At 40.0% G+C, this 22612-nt stretch overlaps 1 protein-coding gene across 1 annotated transcript in view; it reads left to right on the forward strand.

Annotated features, from left to right (window-relative positions):
* The window catches only part of LOC115263159 (Krueppel-like factor luna), a 271925-nt gene extending 250946 nt beyond the window's left edge, over window positions 1-20979 (forward strand). The window contains exon 4 of the mRNA XM_029866087.2: window positions 12395-20979. Coding sequence (XP_029721947.2) covers window positions 12395-12570 — 176 coding nt within the window. The 3' untranslated portion in view covers window positions 12571-20979. The remainder of the gene's footprint in view (window positions 1-12394) is intronic.
* Window positions 20980-22612: the final 1633 nt, after the last annotated feature.

Consider the following 22612-nt stretch of genomic DNA (forward strand, 5'->3'; position numbering starts at 1 on the left):
CTGAAGATTGGATTCCGTCGGACATCTTACCCTGATGAAAGTGTTTTTACTCTTGCTGAAATTTATTGTAAATTCTCTCAATAAAATCATAACAATTCTGCGTGTTATACTGAAATAAACTTGGAACGAAAAGCTTCAGTAATGAAAGATGTTTTGCGTTTTCTATAATGTGCTGTTTCTCTAATAACTCCTAGCATAGATAACTTTCTCCACAACTGCGACCGGGGTTTGAGCAACTGGCAAAACGGTTCCTAACCACTTCAGTTTTTCCCAGAAGCTGTGGGTGCGGTAGAGTTTAACGGTTGAAAATTCATCAACTTCGACGTTGATGTCGGAATATTCTCAATTGCCGGATGTTATCACCTAAATTTCATGGGTTAATTGATCCGAGAGATCCTTGAAATCTTCATCCCCTTTTTAAACGGAATACCTGCCACCAAATATGCCATCAATCCGTTACAAATCTATTGGGCTGCCCGGGTCCGGAGGTTCAGATCGACCTACACAAAACAAATCAAATGTCATTTGCATTTCTATAAGAAAAATCTCAGTATGCTTAGTGAAATGCTACCTCGTAGTTCTATATTGTTACCCTGCGTGGCAGCACAATCACAAAAAAGACATGTTTCCTATGATTCATATGGAAAACCCACTCACATGGCCATCTTGTTAATCGGACATCTTTGCTGAAAGGCTATATGTTCACTCAAAAAACGAATTTTCGATAGCAGGCTCGGAGCAGGCTGGAAAAATGTGTCACATATACCAATCAACTCAGTTCGACGAATTGAGATTATGTCTGTGTGTATGTATGTGTGTGTGTATGTGTGTGTATGTGTGTGTGTATGTGTGTGCGTATGTATGTCTGTGAACAAAAAAAGTTCACTCACTTTTAAGGCACTTCCCTCCTTAAGGCCTCCAAGATGGAGGCTCCAAATTAAAGATGGCGGCTTTTTAATGGTGTATTAGGCTTTAAAACCATGTGATATGGGTATATTTGGTATACCAGGTTTTAGGCTCTAAAACCATGCAATATGGGTATATTTGGTATGGGGAAATTGTCCGGAATACATAAATGGCGACCATAATATCCAAGATTACGGTTATAAATTCAAGATTGCGACAGTTTAATTGAGTTACAGGCTCTAAAAACATGCAATATTGGTATATTTTGAATGAGGAAAATGTATGGAGTCCACAAATGGCGACCAAAATATCTAAGATGGCGGCACAAAATCCAAGATGGTGGCTCCAAATTCAAGATGGCGGCAGTTTAATGGAGTTCAGGCTCTAAACCATGTCTCAAATCCAAGATGGCGGCTATTTTTTGGTGCTTTAGGCTCTAAAACCATTCAATATCGGTATATTTGGTATGGAAAAGATGTCCGGAATACAAAAATGGCGGCCACAATATCCTAGATGGCGGCCGAAAATCCAAGATGGTGGCTCCAAATTCAAGATGGTGGCAGTTCGATGGAGTTTGAGGCTCTAAAACCATGCAATATGGGTATATTAAGCATAGGAAAGATGCATGGACTCCAAAAAATGGAGAGATGCATGGACATCCAAGATGGCGACCTTAAATCCAAAATGGCGGCTCTAAATTCAAAATAGCGGTTTTTTCTTAAGAGTTTGAGGCTCAACATTAAAAGCCATAAAAACGATATTATTTCTGGTGCCATGAAATGGATTTCTATTAAACGTATGAAAGTGCGATATACATCAACATGTCACTTGAGTTAAAAATATAAAGGGATTTTCGAAGGCACGAGAAAGGTGCCATTACCGCTATGTGGATTAATGAGAGTTTTTGATATGACACTTACATTTTGGAGAAATTTGTAACGTAATCCCCAAAGATTTGTTTCGAAGAAATCTGACGAAGAATTTTGGAAGAATTATTGGAGAAAATTCTAACACAATCTTCGAAAAATCCCTGGAAAATACAAAGAAGAAATTCCTGACGAAATCCTTAGAAGAATCGATGAAGGAATTTTAGGAAAAATTACTAGTGGAATTACTTGGATCCATATTTGACTGCAGCCATGCTCTACAACCGCGCCCGAAAAATCATGGAGCTCCATATTTATCTATCTTAGGCGAGGTTGCTGCAGTGTTACAATTTCCTCGGACGTTCAAGGGTTGTAGTTGCAGACTGAATGAAACTAAACACTAGACAAGGGACACATGGATCAAGCACCAGTGCATCACTATCGTCACGAAAAGTTTCATCACCCGGAGCGGAAATCGAACCCTCACCCCATAACATAGTGCGATTAGAAGCTTGGTGACCATAACCGCACGGCTACAAGGCTCCACAAGGTTTCATCAATTAATTATTGGTTGTAGGGTATCTGATCAACAATCTGCAGGATTGAAAATCTAAGTGTATATTTTTTTAATGTGTGAGCTTTTGCATGCTCATGCATTAATCGATTATGTTAAGTTCTTTGTAATGTATAAATTAAAATTCCATTTGGTATTTGAACATTCTCCGTCCAATAACATCACAATCAGTTTACCACCAATACAAAATGTTAAACCCTTCTTCTTATATAGTTATGTATCGACAGATCCTACTACACAATATAAAGTACCTTCGGTTCGCGCGCACAACAGCTCGCAAGTGTGCTCGGTGGCCTTATCGAATTTCTTGCCTCCAGTATTAATGTAAACAAATTTAGGGAATGCTTTTGCTTAATTCTAATAAATTACATCCATTTTTCTTTGTCTGTCGGTGTAGTGCCGCCACGCTGTGTTACCCACCGACCGGCACGGGATGTCGAGTCCTTCTCTCCGAGGGTTTCCGTTTCTTCCTGTACTGTGTTGGGTGGGTGTTGTGTACTGTGTAGCACACGATGTTGTTGGTGAAGCTGATGCTGTTGATTTTAGTGGTGAAATGAATTCGTTCTACTATTGCACAGCTCAGTGCTCGTATGGGTGGCGGCGAAACGGATACGACATAGGACCACCGGAAGTCAACGGATCCCCTCTGGTAAACTCTGCGACCTTCTCTGGAAGGAGAACGTAGCCTTGTGTCGGGGTAAATGTAGTACTTGAAAAATGAGTTTCAACTTTATTGTGCAAATCATCGCTAGCTGCCAGTGTGTAAAATGAGTAAAATTAATCCGGAACAAGGAAGTCAACTGGAAGCATAAAATTGAAATATTTATCAAATTTTGTGTGGCTTTCGAGGAAGTAAATCTGGAAAACTACCACCATCGTCGGCAAGGGAAAACTTTTCCGTGCTGTTTGAATTTTGACACTATCTGGGCGTTCATTCGCCAAGCAATGGCTGAAAACCGTCACCCCAAGAAGACAGTTACACATTCGTTAGATACAATTAAAACTTTAAAACAAACAACCGCACAAAAAAGCCGGAGCAAAGTCCCTCCGGCAATTAGAGGAAGCGAAAACTGTAGCTGTGGCTTTTTTGCTCCCAATTTTTCCGTTTCCTTTAGTTTTCGTTTTGCACTCCGATCGGACCGTGCAGATTCGAATCAGCATACAGGAGGTTGTCGGGTGCATCGTGCATCGTTTGTTTCGGAAACTTCAAGCAAATATGCACAGCATTTGCTCTCCACGGTGCTGCACTGGATTCCGCGAAAAAAAAGGTCAATGTAGAAGAATGTGTACTCAAACGTCATCTCCCTGGGGCAAAATGCGTTTGTTTTTTTTTATGGTAAATCAATACTACATATATGGTACGATATATTTAATTGTTATAAAGATTCATTGAACTGAACATTTCATGTAATAATTTAATTGGAGTCTACAAAATATCGAACGATTTTGAACCATTGTGCCAACTGGAGTAAAATTATGTAAAAACTCTCTAAAAAAAGAAAGACGAATCAGCACCGTACAGCGGCGGCGGTGGGCAGGTATGTCTAAGCGCGGGCGCGAGCCCGCAGGGAAAACCGGAGAAAAAACTGCAACCGCATCGCATCTTTTAGTTTGGCCAAAAATTTCCCGTATTTGTCTATGCATGCCAAACTGTTGGCCAAGAGGCAGTTTGCGACAGAGACCGAGAGAGGGCGGCGTAGGTACATGGTCGCGTCGTCGTCGGTAGGTCGTTCAACATAAAGTTGTAGCACGAAGCGGTTGCATTTGGATGGTCGTGTGAGAGTTTCTATTGCCAAAAATCAGCACCAAATCTTCCGCGCTAGCCGGCAGTGCAAATAAAAGCGTGATACGGTGTGGGAATAGTGGTTTGCCATTGGGGGAATGCACGCGAAACGGTATCGGGATCTCCGGTTTTCGTGCAGTGTTCAAGTTGGATCCGAAACGGTTGAAGTTTTTTTTTGTTCGGTTGGGAAATGTGCATCTTAACGGAGACAGCTTTTATCCTCTCACATTTTATTACAGCCGTTGGAAAGCCTATACGTGCTTGGAATGCATTTCTGTCAAGTTGAAAATATGTTCGCCAAACACACAAATCCGGTTTTCGAGACCTTTTTTGCAAACATTTTGAGGAACGCCAAATGAATTTAAAATGTCTACAATTGTTTCCTTTTTGACGTTGTACTCAAACACAAAGTCTTATTTAAAGGTTGATGTTGCAAGATTGTTCCATTTCCTTGCACTTTGCTTCTTCCAGACTGTACTTTTTTACCGATAAAGGCGGGTCTGCTGTTTCCGCTTCTGTTTGTAACGGTCCACATTCTGCCGGGTTCCTTGCTGCAGCATTGAGGCCCGTGTTGTGTTCTTCTCCTCCAAATTCGCTCTGCATTCCTCGTCGACTCCTTTCCATGTACCCGATGGTGCTCTCGGCTACGTCGTTAATGACTGCTTTCACTGTTCTCCAGCAGTTCTCTAGAGCAGTTCTCGTGGGCTTCGTGGCCGAGCGGTTAGCGGCGTCAGTCTTTAGGTGTCTCGTAAGACTCGGAGTGTGGGTTCGATTCCCACTCCAGTCGGGGAAAACTTTTCGTCAAACGAAAAATTCTCCACTGGGCCATTGGGTGTTCTATGTGTTGTCCGTTGTCTAATGTTAGTAATGTTCAGTTTGTGCGGCCTCTGGCCGAAGACGGTGTAGTGTCTTTTTAGAGGGGCCACATCGAGCTCGCCCTCGCACACTGTTGCGGATGGCATAAAAACGTGATCGAAATTGTTTTGACCATGAAAACATGATTTTTGATCTTTGGTGTCTTCGGCAAAGTTTTTCTATAAAATAAGCCCTAATTTATGGAAAAATCAGTTTTGTGATCAATCCCCCTAAAAGTGAGAAACGATTTCTATCTTTTTCATTTGTAAACCAAAAAAATATGTTTGTTCAGAGAAGTTGTAGACAATTTCACTAGAAACAACTTTGCCGAACATACAAAATTTCTGTCTTTTGATTTGTATGTACATTTGAGGCGTTTTTTATGAAGCACCCCTAAAAATCAGTTTTTTGCTTATAACTTTTTCTATGAATTTTTCACGATTTCCAAATGTTCTAGCAAATGTTTTGCCTTATTAAAACGCGTAACTTTTGCGAAGAAAGTATATATCTATCTCTCATATTTATCATGTTATTGGAAATTTCACTTTAAAAAATGCTTATGTTTGACATACCCATTTGTTAACTTTCGCACGTTTTCGCAGACCAGGATTTTCACATTTGAAAATATGGAACGAGTTTTATCTATTGCAAATATAGCCAGTTTTAGCCTGATTTCGCCTGCATATTTATATTTACATACTAGAAATGACTATCATTATAAAATGTGTTACTGTAAAATGATCAACATGTCAAAAAATGTACTCAGTGCTTTTCTTACATGATTTTTTCACATGAACACGCAAAAACGTTTTCACAGAATCACTTGGAATTGCATCAGATGACTTTCCCATAAAATTTAAGTTTTTTTTTCAGATAAACAGTGGCTTTCATAGTAGTACGATAAGTCTCTTCCACAAAATAAACGATATTGTTGAATGAACTTGCTAATGCTCATAAAAATTTTCGAGTTCATGTACACTTTGCAGAAATGTAAATTTTCAGAATGTTTAAATAACAGCATCTAATGATTCGATTAAAATTGGGTTTCAATTTGTTTACTTGAAAAATGAAATTTATCTGTTAATATTAACACATATCATTGAATACTGTCATCATTAAATGTATTGCTTCCAGTTACTGTTTGTATGTTTTTCTGTCCGAGGAAGCACAAGAGTCACGCAACAAAATACCAGAAATTACAGAGAGGATCATAGACGTAAGTTTCCAAAAATCTAAACTAACACAGATCTCCTACATCGTCTGCTTGAAACATCTGATCCCATAATAAGGAATATTGGACTATTTCCTAAAAAAAACTAGAACACCATAAACGTAGGATGCGAACAACCTTTTGCTCTAAACATATGACGAGATAGTAACTGGAAGCAATGAAATAAGTGATGACGTTAATCAATGATATGCATTAATAATAACAGATATGTAATAATTTTCAAGTAAACAAATTGAAACCCAATTTTAATCGAATCATTAGATGCTGTTATTTAAACATTCTGAAAATTTACATTTCTGCAAAGTGTACATGAACTCGAAAATTTTTATGAGCATTAGCAAGTTCATTCAACAATATCGTTTATTTTGTGGAAGAGACTTATCGTACTACTATGAAAGCCACTGTTTATCTGAAAAAAAAAACTTAAATTTTATGGGAAAGTCATCTGATGCAATTCCAAGTGATTCTGTGAAAACGTTTTTGCGTGTTCATGTGAAAAAATCATGTAAGAAAAGCACTGAGTACAGTTTTTGACATGTTGATCATTTTACAGTAACACATTTTATAATGATAGTCATTTCTAGTATGTAAATTTAAATATGCAGGCGAAATCAGGCTAAAACTGGCTATATTTGCAATAGATAAAACTCGTTCCATATTTTCAAATGTGAAAATCCTGGTCTGCGAAAACGTGCGAAAGTTAACAAATGGGTATGTCAAACATAAGCATTTTTTAAAGTGAAATTTCCAATAACATGATAAATATGAGAGATAGATATATACTTTCTTCGCAAAAGTTACGCGTTTTAATAAGGCAAAACATTTGCTAGAACATTTGGAAATCGTGAAAAATTCATAGAAAAAGTTATAAGCAAAAAACTGATTTTTAGGGGTGCTTCATAAAAAACGCCTCAAATGTACATACAAATCAAAAGACAGAAATTTTGTATGTTCGGCAAAGTTGTTTCTAGTGAAATTGTCTACAACTTCTCTGAACAAACATATTTTTTTGGTTTACAAATGAAAAAGATAGAAATCGTTTCTCACTTTTAGGGGGATTGATCACAAAACTGATTTTTCCATAAATTAGGGCTTATTTTATAGAAAAACTTTGCCGAAGACACCAAAGATCAAAAATCATGTTTTCATGGTCAAAACAATTTCGATCACGTTTTTATGCCATCCGCAACAGTGTGCCTCGTCCGAAAACGCTGCCTCGAGATTTTGCGCCTATGCTGAGGCGACATCCGGTTGCTTTAGTCGCTCTAAGTTTTACCGTGACGGTCACCGGTACCGTACCGGTAAAGTTTTGGGCGCAGTTTGGCCATCACCAGGTAGTAGTCAGAATCGATGTAAGTGCCACGATAGGCCCTGACATCGATAATGTCGGAGAAGTGCCGTCCATCAATCAGAACGTGGTCGATTTGCGATTCCGTCTCCTGTGGTGATCTCGAGAAGTAACGGTATACCCTTATAAGGGAGGCTGTGTTGGAAAAAGATGCTACGTATGGTCATGTTTTTGGTGGTGGCGAAATCAATGAGTCATATGCCGTTTTCGTTCGTCACCTGATGGGCGCTGAACTTTTCAATCGATGGTCTGAATTTCCTGGCCAACCTGAGCGTTTAGATCTCCTATGATGATCTTGACGTCGTGGCATGGGCAGCGGTCTTACTCGCGTTCGAGCTGCGCGTGAAATGTTTCTTCCGTCATCATCAGTGCTTCCGGAGTAAGGGCTGTGCACGTTTATTATGCTTAAGTTGAAGAATCGGTCCTTGATCCTCAACCTGCACATTCTTTCGTCTATCGGCCACCAACCGAGCACGCGCCTATGCATATCGCCCATCACAATAAAAGCTGTTCGTAGCTCATGTGTGTTGCCGCAACTCAGGTAGATGGTATGATTACCTCTAAATGTCCGCACCATGGATCCTGTCCAACACATCTTCTGCAGCGCTACGATGCCGAACCAGCAGTCATTCAGTAGGTCAGCGAGTACACGGGTGCTCCCAATGAAGTTGAGAGATCGGCAGTTTCACGTACCGAGTTTCTACTTAATCGCAATTCCTTTTTGTTCGCTGGGGTCGTTACCGTTGGTCTCGGTTGGTATTATTTTGTTGGCTCGTAGGGCCTGACACCAACCCCCTACATTCTGGAGGACCATAGTGCACAGTTCAGATCAGAGTCCTTCCCTGGCACTCGGGCGTTGATCTGCCGCCCCTAACATTGCGATCAGACGCTGTTGTGAGCCACTCAACCTGGAGAACAGACGCTCAGATTTGCAGAAGGAAATCCCCCCTTCCCTTCCAGTCTACGCAGCCCGACCGGTGCCACACGGAGGTATGGATAGGAGTTGCTGTGCAGAGGCTATTGATCTGAATGAGATCTGTCTCGCACGAATTATCCAGCCTTTACCGTGGTTGTGGTATACGTAAGGCTATAGATTTAATATAGAAGTGAAGGGGCTGCAAAACGGTGAGTCGATAAGGAGAGCGTCCACCATAGCTCTGGTCCTCACAAGTTCCTACCTCATGCTTCCACGGGTCAAACGATGACAAAGACCGCCAGCTAAGAGTTGTGTGCTTAGCTGGTAGTGCAGCCTGGGCACTGTTGTCCTTCTGACTTCAGCTAGATTGAGGAGGTACGTCCCGAGCGTCTGTTCACCAAGGAGGTGCGGCTCAAACAGCGTCTGTTCTGGCATCCAGCGGCTGAGTATGAAATGCTGTATTGCGTCAGCTATACCTAAGAAGGCAGCCCCTTCAACGCAATGTAGGTAGCGCGGCCCCGGTAAGGTAGCCTGCTGAAAACCTTCAAACACCCAGAAAAGCAATAGTAGAGTAAACGGATTGATTCAACGGCAAAAGACCCGGCAACGAACAAAGGACAACGGTTGGAAAGTCGGATCTTGGAACGTGAGAACTTTGAATGAACCCGCACGTGTTGGGCTCCTGGCTCGTGAACTGCAGAATGTCGGCGTTAATGTGGCCGCTATCCAGGAGATACGCTGGCCCAAAACTGGAGAACGCGAATTCCGAGCGGTGGATCCCATCGCCAACACTTCATTCAAGTACCACATCTACTACAGCGGCGGCGATAAGGCAGAACGCGGAGTTGGCTTTATAGTGATCGGGAAGCAGATGAAGCGAGTTATTCGGTGGAAGCCGATAAGCGACCGAATCTGTGTGTTGAGGATGAAGGGCAAGTTCTTCAACTACAGCCTGATCAGCATCTATGCGCCAACGAACGACAAACCCGATGACATGAAGGATGAATTCTATGAGAGCCTTGATAAGGCCTACGGAGAGTGCCCAAAACAAGATGTCAAAATAGTCATCGGAGATGCAAATGCGCAGATCGGCAGAGAAAGTTTCTTTCGGCCTGTCATTGGAACGGAAAGCCTTCATTCTGTTACCAACGATAATGGTCTGCGCCTTGTGACATTCGCTGCTGCTAGAGGGATGGCAATCAGCAGTACCTACTTCGCACGTAAGAATATCCGAAAACACACCTGGCGACACCCGAGTGGTGACACTTGCTCCCAGATAGACCACGTGCTGGTCGACGGGCGACATTTCTCGGACGTCATAGATGTGAGGTCCTACAGAGGCCCGAACATCGACTCGGATCATTATCTTGTAGCCGCTAAAATTCGGGCGCGATTATCCAGCGTCACGAGTTCAAGAAACAACAGGACGATGCGTTTCAATATCCAGCGCTTGTCAGCCGAAGGGGTTGCTGCACAGTACCATCAGAAGCTAGACGAGAGGATAGGAGAGACCAACGGATCTGGAGATGTCAACAGCTTGTGGCGAAGTATCCACGAAGCAGTGACAACAACAGCGCAAGAGGTGATTGGTACCGCTCAGCGACGCCAACGTAATGGTTGGTTTGACGAGGACTGCCAACGAGCGACGAACGAAAAGAATGCCGCCAGAAGTCGAATGCTAGTGGCCGGTACCCGGCAGAACAGAGAGCGGTACAGGGTTGCAAGAGCAGAAGAGAAACGAATCCACCGCAGGAAAAAACGGCAACACGAAGAGAGTGTTATTGCTGAAGCGCAGGAAAGTATGGACAGGAACGATATGCGGAGATTTTATGCAACTGTCAATGGCGCGCGGCACAAGACTGCGCATGTGCCCGCCATGTGCAATGACCGGGAAGGAAATTTGCTGACAGACAAAACAATGGTGGCAGCCAGGTGGAAGGAGCACTTCGAAGATTTGTTGAATGGTAGCAGCGGAGGAGCACCCAGGAACAGGATTAACATAATAGATGACAGTCAAGCAGTGGAACCACCAACACTGGATGAGGTTAAAAAGGCCCTTAAGGAGCTGAAAAACAGCAAGGCTGCTGGGAAGGACGAGATCCCGGTCGAACTTCTTAAGCACGGAAGCGAGCAGCTACATCAATCAATCCATCAGATTATTATAAAAATTTGGGAGGATGAAGAATTGCCCACTAGTTGGTTGGATGGCCTCATATGCCCAATCTACAAGAAAGGGCACAGACTGGAGTGTGCCAATTACAGAGGGATTACCCTTTTAAATTCGGCGTATAAGATACTGTCGCGTGTCCTGTTCAACAGACTGCGACCTCTTGAGGAGTCCTTCGTCGGCGAATACCAGGCTGGTTTTCGTGAGGGCCGATCAACGACGGATCAAATGTTTACCCTGCGGATGATCCTAGATAAATTTCGGGAATATAACTTGCAGACTCACCATCTGTTCATTGATTTTAAAGCAGCGTACGATTCAGTGAAAAGAAATGAGCTTTGGCAGATAATGTCAGAACATGGTTTTCCGGCGAAACTAATTAGGCTAATACGCGCAACGCTGGATGGATCAAAATCAAGTATTCGGATCGCGGACGAAGTGTCTACGTCGTTTGTGACCTTGGATGGATTGAAGCAGGGGGATGCTCTTTCAAATTTATTGTTCAACATTGCACTCGAAGGAGCGATTAGGAGGTCAGGCGTGCAGAGGAATGGCTCTATCATCACACGGTCGCACATGCTCCTCGGTTTTGCGGACGATATTGATCTCATCGGCATCGATCGTAGGGCAGTGGAGGAAGCTTATGCTCCTCTGAAGAGAGAGACAGCGAGGATAGGCTTGACGATTAACTCTACCAAGACGAAGTACATGATAGCGGGTAGAGACAGAAGCAGGCCTAGTGGTGTTAGTGTTGAGGTAGTGATTGATGGGGAAGTGTTTGAAGTTGTTGAAGAATTTGTTTATCTTGGAACACTTGTGACATGTGACAATGACGTTTCCCGTGAAGTGAAAAGGCGTATTGCAGCTGCGAATAGGGCCTTTTACGGATTGCGTAGCCAGCTTAGGTCCCGTAACTTGCAAACGCAAACAAAATTCGCTCTGTATAAGACGCTGATTCTTCCGGTTGCCCTCTACGGTCACGAAGCGTGGACGTTAAAGGAGGTAGACCGAAAAGCTTTTGGAGTTTTTGAGCGCAAAGTGCTGCGGACAATTCTCGGTGGGAAACAAGAAAATGGAATGTGGCGCAGACGCATGAATCACGAGTTGTACCAAGTGTACGAAGATGCGAATATTGTGAAACGTATAAAATACGGCAGACTTCAGTGGGCTGGACACGTAGTGCGAATGTCGGAAGAAAGAATAGCGAAAACAATATTCAGCAGAGAACCCGGTAGAGGTAGGCGACTTCGTGGGCGGCTGCGAACTCGCTGGCTGCACGCGGTTGAAGAAGATCTACGATCCCTACACGTTCGGGGAAACTGGAGGAACATCGCCCAAGACCGACGAAGATGGTGCTCTACTATACGCTCGGCATTGGAGTAAAGTTACTTTGTAGCCAACAAGGTATCAAGGTAAGGTATAGAAGTGAAGAGGTAAAAAGCAGAGAGAAATATACAAGGTAGGAGGGAAGGACGGGTCGTGGATTTAACTCAGTACCTTCTGCATATAAATCAGAAATGGTAGCTAATACTCTTCGAAGCCTTGCTTCTTAAAATAGGATTTATTTATTGTGTTTTGGGGATTACCTTATTTTCTTACTGATAAATATGTCATATTCTACCTTTTCAATTTATTCAATAGCAAAATTATTCTAATGGAAATTCTGCAAGCACTCGACGTAATTTGTATCATCTTCCAACTTTGGACAATTCGTACTAATCCAGATTTTTCCATTTCTATCATTTCAGGCGAGAAACCCTACAAATGCTCCTGGGATGGATGCGAATGGCGCTTTGCCCGCAGCGATGAACTCACCCGCCACTACCGAAAGCACACCGGAGCGAAACCATTCAAATGCCGGCACTGTGACCGGTGTTTCTCCCGCTCGGACCATTTGGCACTGCACATGAAACGGCATGCCTAAGTCAGTCGAATGCGAAGTCGGCGTGGGAGAGAAGGAGGAAGCCCAGCAGGAAGTGGACTATCCCTGGCACCCCGATTAAAAGAGCTTGTATCATCCTCTACGGTCAACACATCCCCAAACACACAGCCACACACACATACAGAATAGTAAGAGCAACGACAACTGAAACACTTCCAAAGTTAATGGGGGCGGTGAAACCGTTGCCCATCACCTTGAGATGATTCCGTTTGAAAAGTATTTCCTGTAAACAAACTCACATTTAGACATTTAGGAAACTTTAGAAGACTAGAATGAACCTCTTCCCCTCAGCCATTGTCATTATCATCACACACACACCATCACCAATGCCATCATTACAATCATCATTTTCGTCATTGATATGATCCTGCTCGCTATCGTCCCCGAATAAACACATCATTATCTAGAAAAGTTTTCTCATTAGACTATTATACACCAGGACGTAAGTTTTTAGAAACGCGAGTGAGAAATAGAGAAGCGGTTAGCAAACGTATATAAGCTGATTTTAGAGCAGACGGTGGATTAGAAGAAAATCCAGATGCACCGGATCTGGCAATTCCAAGCGTTTTCGGAAAACCAAAATTTGAGTATTGGTATTATTGTATCTGTATTAGTAGGGCAAAATGGAAATTGTCTCTTTGTATTTTAATTAGTTTTAAGAGTCACATCACCATCCCTCACGTGTGTCGGGAGTTCCCAATCGACACGCTCTACCACATCAACATTCAATAAGGCGTTTTCATACTTTAGCATAATTGTAGTGTAGTTTCCTAAGTATGCGTATGACTTTGTTGTTATAGTCAAGTAAATTTAACATTCTTCAAGTTAAAAAGGATTTCGTATCTAATGTGGCCATTTTAGGATTTAAGATTTTTGTTTTGTTTTCGTTTTTCCCTTTAGTTTTATTTGCAAAAGTTTAAGACTAAAGATAATATAGCTTGTTTTCTGTTCTTCCGTCAGGTGAGCAAAGTAAACGAGAGAAGAAATACAATTATCCAACAATATTGAAGAAAACATCACTGCCAAAACAAAACAAAAACATTTCGACTAGGATAAGGTCCGAAGGTTTAACTTTGCAAACTTGCTTCACAGTTCTGCTAATTTTGTCAGGTTTTCTTCATTGAACTTAAAAAAATGGAAATTAAACATATCCTGCCCTTGAATTTTATAATTCTTAGTGTTAATATAGAAAAACTATATGTATAGATAATGCGACGCCACTTCAACATTTGAAGTTTAACTTTTTGTTCTAATTAATGCTGGTGGCTTCAGTACTTCCTTGACATAGAACGTTGCTTTCAAGCTTGTTTTCCATCGGGTAAAACTACCAAAATTCATTGAACAAAAACCTCGTAACCCATGACTTTTCAACTTGAAAAAGTAACACGACTTTGACACAAACATTACATTCACACAACAATTCACACTCAAGCGGAAGGTGATTCAAATTGACCGCGAATGTAAAAAAAATTAAAACAAGAAACGGAGAAATATCCTATCGATTGCGTGATGCAATTTCTGTGATCTGCATACAGCATTTTTCGAGTGACCGCCGGTGGTCAGATTTATACAGCAACAACAACAAAATAATAAAAAAAAACTAACACATAGAGTAAAATAACACAGGTGACTAAAACGATTGCATAGTATATGGAGGAACATTTCAACGGAGCGAATGAAGAAGAAGAAACAAGCAACGCAAATAAAAAATGACACACGCATACCACGTAGTTGTGAGACAAGTAGCTGCATTCACTCTTACCTGTAGGATTGTGTAGAACCTAGAGCAGTGTGGATTGATTGGTGTTTTAACGTTTCGTTCGTTCGGTGCTGCCCTCGTAGGGTCAGTGTTTTCTTTGGTTAGGTTTCGGATATTGACATGTGCTTGACTACACACGGTGCAGAGAAATTATTGCGCAGACTCTATACTGGACTGGATGGAGTTGTACAGTACCCTAAAGCCAACTGTCGGACTAAATGTGATCCGTTGATACGCATCGTGTTTCATTAGTAACGTACAGCACCGGTGGTTTTGCATCCCACGTTATCATAAAAAATGATATTGTTAGATTGTGCATCAGGGCTCTCCACATGATTGAGACAGTCGAAAGCCATTTCGTAATCAATGAACACAAGGTACCAAGACTCTTGAAATTCATTAACTTGCTCCAAGACGATACGTAACATGACAATATGGACCACATAGGATCTGTTTGCAGAAGATGTTGCAGATAATGCTAAGATAGTGTTGTGAGATATCCAAGAGGAAACGCGAATGCCACCGGTATGTGTGGCTTTCTCGCCTTCGTCGGGTAGGCAGTCTGTCCAAATGGTGCTGACGGACTGCGGTTTTGGCTCCACGTGTTTTCGCTCGCTCTATCAAGGCTTTGACGTTACTTCCCTTCTCTATCTTGCTATAAGAATTACCTGCGAATCACCGGGAAATGTTTATCACATCTACAGGAATATGTTTTCAACGAGATTTCGAAAAAAATGGCTTTTGGAAAATTGATAAACATTTCTTTTTCGATCTTTTTGAAATGGCGCACGTCTCTCAAAGCTAACCAATATGTATTTTCTGAGTAATAGAGCCACACTAGTGGCGAGTGTATCGATTTAGACAAATCTGATGATGGCTGAAGAAGAGTAAGCCGAAACGTAATAAATCGAGGCGTTAGTGTGTAGTAATCACCGAAAAATATCAACAATCAATAAATATACAATATGTATTTTGTTCAAATACTGTTGCATTCCATATGTCCTCATAGAGTTTGCGCTGCAGATTTGTCTGCGCCTCATTTTTACAACGCTACATAGAATAAATTTCCAGTGAACATTAGCAATACCTTCACGACACCATCACGAATGCTTACACAGATTTTTGAAATCCATCATCCAACTCCATTTCTCATGCCATTTTAGAATAAATCTAGCGTAACGAAACCAAAATGAGAACGGAACATAAAACTGATTGAAAATGAACAGTGAAAAAATGTGTCAAAAATAGTATTAATCAAAGACTGGATAATTTTTTACGTATTTTAAAACCACTAGATGAATCTTAAAACAAAACACGTAAAGATAACGATATTGGAGAAGTAAACGTGAAAACCAACCCCCATGGATGAGAGTTTACAGCGCTTTTCGAATGTTCAATGTTAATTCCGTTCGGAGTAGCTGCTTTTCGCAGGTGAACCGAACAGAGAAAGTGTGTTACCGTTGCAAAAGTTTTCATCGTTTTGTACTCCTATGTTTACTGTTTCAGCCGTTCAATCTACCCTATAACATATAGTTGTGTCCGTAGAATAAAATTAGCAACTACTACCACCACCAACCGAAAACACCTGAGCCCGCGCAAAATAAAGAAAAATCTTTTAAAAAAATCTGAATCAGAAAAAAATAACAAAAGTTAAACACAAAAACCGCAATGCAATAATAACAGAACAAACTACAACAAACAAGCAACACTACAAAACAAAAAAAAAAAGCACTGACGACAAAACACACGATGAAAAGTTATTTATTTCCTTTCATATATTACAGAACTAAACCAGAAAGCAAACAGCCAGAATAAGACACAGTTTTACACTCACACACAATCAAAACGAACAAAAGTATTATTTAGGAGTGAATAGACACGCTGCATTTAAATTTCAACGTACAGTCCAGCCCTGATGACTAATGATGAGGACGACACTGAAAAGAAAAGAATAGTGAAAGAGAAAAAGCAAACACAGCAAAACAAAGAAAGGTGTAATATTTAGAACTAGAATAGAGAAATGAAGCAAGCCGGTGAAAACATTAGGAAAATAAACTAGCGGAAACAAAACAGTAGTTTAGACAAAATATATTTTTTACGAACTTTTTTTCGTAACGAAGAAAATCATAAAAAAAAGAAGCAAACGCAGAAGATCTGGAGCGCTATGTTGCTGAAAGTTGCTGAAAACGGAGTCACCAAGGCAGAAAGCGCGCCATTCCAAACCTATCCAACCTGTGCGCTAGAACCGCTTCCAGTATTTTCACACACACACACACACACACACTTGATTTAGACAACATGTCGTATTCGGTCGAAGCACAATAATAGTTTTTTCTACTTCTAGCACAATTTTGCATTGGCACAAAACACTTCGAATATTTTCTTTAGGAGCCCTAGGTTAATCAAAAGTTTTATCCCTCCCAATTGAATGATACCAAAAAAGTTAAAAGTGAAAAATGTTATTTTTAGTCTAAGTTTTAAAGTTTATTTTTAAGTATAACTTCCGTTGATTAATTTTATTGTTGCTAAAATTTAGAGAACCGCGTTCGTTCAACAACTTTCTCAGCAAAGCTCACACTGAGACGAGGAAAGATGATTCATAAAGTCGTTGCACAGAAAACTTGAAGAAGCAAACACGTGTATAAAAGCGAATGATTTAAAAAATGAGCAAGGCAAAAAAATGAAATCCAATACGATTAAAGATACATTTAAAACAATAAAATAAAGAAACGAATTTTATACAAGCTATATTTAAGGTAAACTAAGGCAAACAGAGAAGGACGCATAGAACAAAAAAAGAGAAAAAAGGAAACAGAAACTCTATGTTACGTAATATAAGGTAATCTGCTACAAGCTAGCAAAGATTTTGTAAATTAATTCCATTTGGTTCAGATGTTCTGGAGTCGATGAACTGTGGTTAATCGATAAAGTAGGCAGTACACTGCTGCCAACAGACTGTTTGATTGGAGAATTTTTGTATTCTTTAAGGAAAGCCCGGTAGACGTATGCGTTTCTGCTGCTAGCAAATGGATATAACCTGTGCAGAGAGGCCATTCTCTGTGTGTTCTGTTCCGTGTGTTGAACAATGTAAATTTAGAGGTCTGATTAGTGGTTTTATAGGTCAACAAAACGACATACAACTCTATCGGTGGAACTTAGTTTCGACGGAATGCATGTGGAGTGAAAGTGCGCACGTAAGGTGGATACTATTAGTGTTTTGGGTTGCTTCAATCAAGTTTTGCTGCATAGTTTACCAGGAGAGTTTCTGCTGTTTCAAGAAAAATGTTTTGATTGGTATTTAAAATACACATAAATTGCAGTTATTTTCCTGTTCTGTGGAATTCCGACCTAGGAAACATTAAAACTCCAATAGTTTTTTTTAAGCATTTATGAAACAAATTGGAAATGAGGTGTAAACCCACAGTAAAGAAGTGTAAGTCGCAAATATCACTTTTCGAGAAAACGACTGCATAATAGTTAAATAATAATTTATCTTTTGAACTTAAAACATAGAAAGGTCATTAAAAAGCTTCAATTTTGATGAAACTTTATCCACTCTGCATTTGCTGCCGTAATTCTACAAAGTGACGTGAGCGCCATTCCAAATTTGGACGTCCTTTGGCATATATCTGGTGAAATAATTACACGGTGATTTGCCTGCTATATTAGGATGCAATATCTACTGGAAATCTAGCATTTATGAAAGAAAACATAGCGAACGATCAAGAGTTTGATGAACAATAACCAAAAATTGTCAATGTCGCTTATGTCACTTTGCAGAGGAACGGCAGTTTGGTCCTCTTACAAAAGGGAAGTCAAAACATTTTCCAAAAAAATAGCAGATTACATTCCATTTTATACGAGAAACTTGATTAGTAAGTACTCAATTTGAGTTGATTTTCACAACCATCACGTCAACAACGGAAAACTTCCGCTTCATCTGTCAAACCACTTTAATAGGCATGTAGAAGTCAGGTGTAGAAAATTGTGTAAATTTCAAATCTTTTCTTTTATAAATGGTACAGTAGACTTTCGATACTAGGTGCACGTTTTACATATTCACTGCAACGGGTTTTGGCTGGTAACTATGCTGGCAGTTGCTGTCAGTCGTTATTGATTTATCCAAAGATTCATGTTGGCTCTTCATTTTTAAGAATGGTGAATCGATAACTGCAAAACGGTTGTGCGATATCTGCAACATATTTACGTTTCGCTTATCGAATGAAATTCGACAGTTGCAACAACTGACAGACGTCAAAGTGGTGTTGATATTTTATTTTGACGGAATACAGTAACCGTTGCATTTAGTGAACTTTCTTTTAAAAAAGCATTAAAGTTAAAGCGTTTCCTTCGAGCAAACATCTGCTGTACCTGTTGGAGTTTTAGTAAAAATGTATTGCAGTCAACTATCTAACACGATCGAATGTCCACTGTATAATTGGAAAATCATTGTTTAAATGCGATTTAAAATCTCAGTCTTTTTTCATTGATATTGAATTCGCGTCAAATACGTATTTATTTCAGGTATGTAGTTCTAACAATCGTCCGCATTTTGAAAGAAAATATTTGAAATAGACCCAATTTTCGCTAAATACTGACAACCTAAAAAAAATGTTACAAGCAGATTTGTCGAGTGAGAATTTCAACGTCACGATCCGTTTTTGCTAGGCTATATATCTATGTCTTTTTGCTGTTTATAAGCTGTTTTTGTTGTTGGAATGAGTGTAGAAACAATGGATTCGCGATGTCAGTAGAAGAAATACAGACGACAGTTTCATCACATAGCATGCATGTATCACTGACACAAACTCACACAACACACAATACACATACACGAAATCACAACGGCTCACGATAAATACTCTTTCGGAAGTTCTTTTCTCACTCTCTTGATATTTTCACTGTATTTTCTTAAGAATTTTGTCGTTTCCAGGGGTGGAAGAAAATAAGAAAGCTGGATAATAAAAAAAACAGAGCTCGTCAAACCGAAAACGCATTTTAAACACGAAAAAGTAAAAAAAAAGAAACAAACGGATAATCATCGCAACCAAAAGAAAATGATTACCATAAATGTAATTTGTTGTATTAAGGATCATAAGTCACATAAGAAGTGCATATTTTTTTCGAGCATACGCTAGTTTTACAATCAACAGTTGTTTTTCATTTCATTCTTCTTGATCTTCTTTGACGGTTACAAATCGACTTAAGTCCCTTTTGTGTGGTTCACGCATTGAAGCAAAAAGGTATGTTAGTTTTACGTTACAACTTGAAAAGAATCGATGGACTCGTCGCCATATACGGAAGAATCAAAAGAAATCATTGCCATCTGCGAGCCCTGTCTGTTGAGTTTCGCCCATGGGAATTCCAAAAGTGAAAGAAAATGTTAATTTATTCGGTGCATAACTATTAAATTGAGGTTTATTGGACAAGAGAGCATAAATCTAACGAGCGGATGCAAGCAAAGACAAACTACAGCAAGACGGCAACACATGTACATATGAAAATTGAAGCAAATAAGTAATTGTAAGTAAATAAGTGATATTTTCAGTAGTTTTCAAATGAAAATAATTAGTGAGTAAGGGAAAGCAAACGAGCGACCGTGCTAAAGATGAGAGAAAAGCTATTTTTATGAGAAATTTATAACTGTAACTGTATTTGATAGGGATGAGAGTGAGTCTGAGAGGTGTGAACCACGTGCTAATGGTTTTAGTTATTTCAAACGTACCAGCAGTAGGCAAAACGGTGGTAGAAAACGGAACTATTTCCGGGCATGTTTGTTTGGATTGATTGTAGATAAATAGCAGGTCATTTAGTTAATTATCAAGAAGCGGATACGACCGATGAAAGTAAAGACCGAGCGAAGTACAGAATACTTTCTGAATTTGAAATTCTTATAGTTGTTGATATAAAATTGAATAATTCCTTTGAAATCAGTCTAAGTTACTTTGAAGACTTATTCAGATTGTAAAAGATCGTAAATATAAATTTTTATGACAAATTTTACTAAATGTTTTGGCATCACGTAAGATATTCATTGTTTGCATCTTAATGTTCTAGCTTTTTAAACAACATGCGAAAATCGTAAACCAAAATGCTATAATACTGTAAGTATTAATCAACCGTACATTTGCTGGCTTTTCTGCTATTGATTCGAAAAGAAGAATATATTTATTAACCATTCGAAGCAAAGAATGACGAAAAAACTATGAATATAGAAAGCAAGGCTTTCGTTGTGCAAGATATATTTAATATAGTAATTGAACCGTTAAGTACATGATATGACTTTAAATCAAAACCAGCTTATTATTCATTGATCGATAGCTTAATATTTTACCAGCGTAAAGGCGAGTCCAAACTCAAAAGCAAATGGAACAAACCGAAACAGTCCCAAATAATTAATCAGTATCCATGTTTGATTCCAATCGGATGGCCCAAAGCAGCCTGTATAAATACAACTTGTTTGTGCTGACACTGACAAATATGGCGACGGGTGTCCTCTATCGATTCTAATCATGGTTTGGAAAATATCTTCACCTTGGAAGAAGTGAATGAAAGTTATAGCTTAAAATTCTGCTATGTGCATATTAAATTTAAGGAAAAAAATAAACGTACGTTCCTGTTACAAAAATGAACCGAACCGTGTAGCCTTTTGTTAATTACATCCGACACAGTCCCCAAGGTCCCCTCCCCTGCTCAGCCGCTCAACCGAAAGTTTCAAAAGTGCTAAACTACGTAACGACATGGACCTCCGTTTCCTTGTTTCGGTGTAGCTTGTGAGCGCGCGCACACGGTTGGCTGGGCGACATTTTGGTGCAACATCCTGCCCCTACCCCCGTTACCTTTTGCCACCCACAATTTTACTGTGTGTTTCCTTCCATCACTCCCGTGGGATGCATAGATCACACACAAAACAGCAGCACTGTAATTAATGTTTGTTTGTTTCTTGCCTCGTTGATGATGAAAATTGCTGCTGCTTTTATCTACTACTACCTACTACTGCCACTGTCGCCGTTACGAGAGAACTGCAAATGAAGGACTGTAATTTAGGATGTTGCTATCCGATGAGGGTCTGGCTGGGAAACACAAACCGAGATAACATTTCCTAAATAGTAACAAGTCGACAAATATGAGGTTTCCACTGTTGTTGATCGTGTGTAATTTGAGTGCGACTTGAGAATTGAGTTTTGGACGGAGGTAAATGGATGAACCCCCACAGGAGAAAACCATACAATGCGTCTTACTCCAAGAGTTTGATTTTTATCTTGGGTTAATGAAATATATAAAAAGTTCGGTTTCATAATACATACATTTATTTGCCAAGCCACATACATAATAACACATAATCAAAAACTTCGAACCGGTCCATCTCCATCTTGAACACTACGGTCCCCGCCTTCTTATGTCAACAGGTATGGTCTCCAACTTTTCAAGATTGTTGCCTAATAACCTCACAATATGTCGTGTCCGCTATATTTTTCGACTTCATGTATATTCAGGATAAGTGCAGCGAGCTCGTGGTTCATCCTTCGCCTCACAATATGTCGTGTCCGCTATATTTTTCGACTTCATGTATATTCAGGATAAGTGCAGCGAGCTCGTGGTTCATCCTTCGCCGCCTCGTACCATTGTTCTGCGCACCTTCAAAAACCTCCCTCATCACTAGTTTTTCTGATCATGTATGATTCAGGTTACATTATCGTAATCCGGCCTCAACCATATAATAAAAAAAAATGATGCTTCATATATCGCTGATGTACTGGAAATTTGACTCCCACGACTTGTATTATTTGTTTGAATCAAAAGAAATAAATGCTGATATTAGTGCACTTGAAAGTTCATTACATATGAAAACCGTATATTTTAGCTTCAGAATGGTTGGGATGATCAAGAAAAGCTTCAAGTTATATGATATATGGTCGAACTTTTCATCTATGTCTACTAAAATACACTACACCAAGTTTTGAACGTGCAGGATGCTTTATTACGAGTGTAGATCTGAAGGCCTTAACCACATACAGGGGATAGACAAAATGATCGGGACAGGCAAAATTTTCACTTCCCAAAAAATGTTGAACTAGCTGTAACTTTTCGAAAAGTGCATCAAATATTCTCAAATTTTTACTGTAAGTTCTTCAACTAGTTGTGTATCAGTGGACAAAATTTGGAAAAGATCGGACAATTCTTCTGGGCCCATATAGCCGAGGCGGTAAACGCACGGGTATTCAGCATGACCATGCTGAGGGTGACGGGTTCGATTCCCGGTCA

The sequence above is a fragment of the Aedes albopictus genome, chromosome 2 (assembly GCF_035046485.1).
Source record: "Aedes albopictus strain Foshan chromosome 2, AalbF5, whole genome shotgun sequence".
Lineage (NCBI taxonomy): Eukaryota > Metazoa > Arthropoda > Insecta > Diptera > Culicidae > Aedes > Aedes albopictus.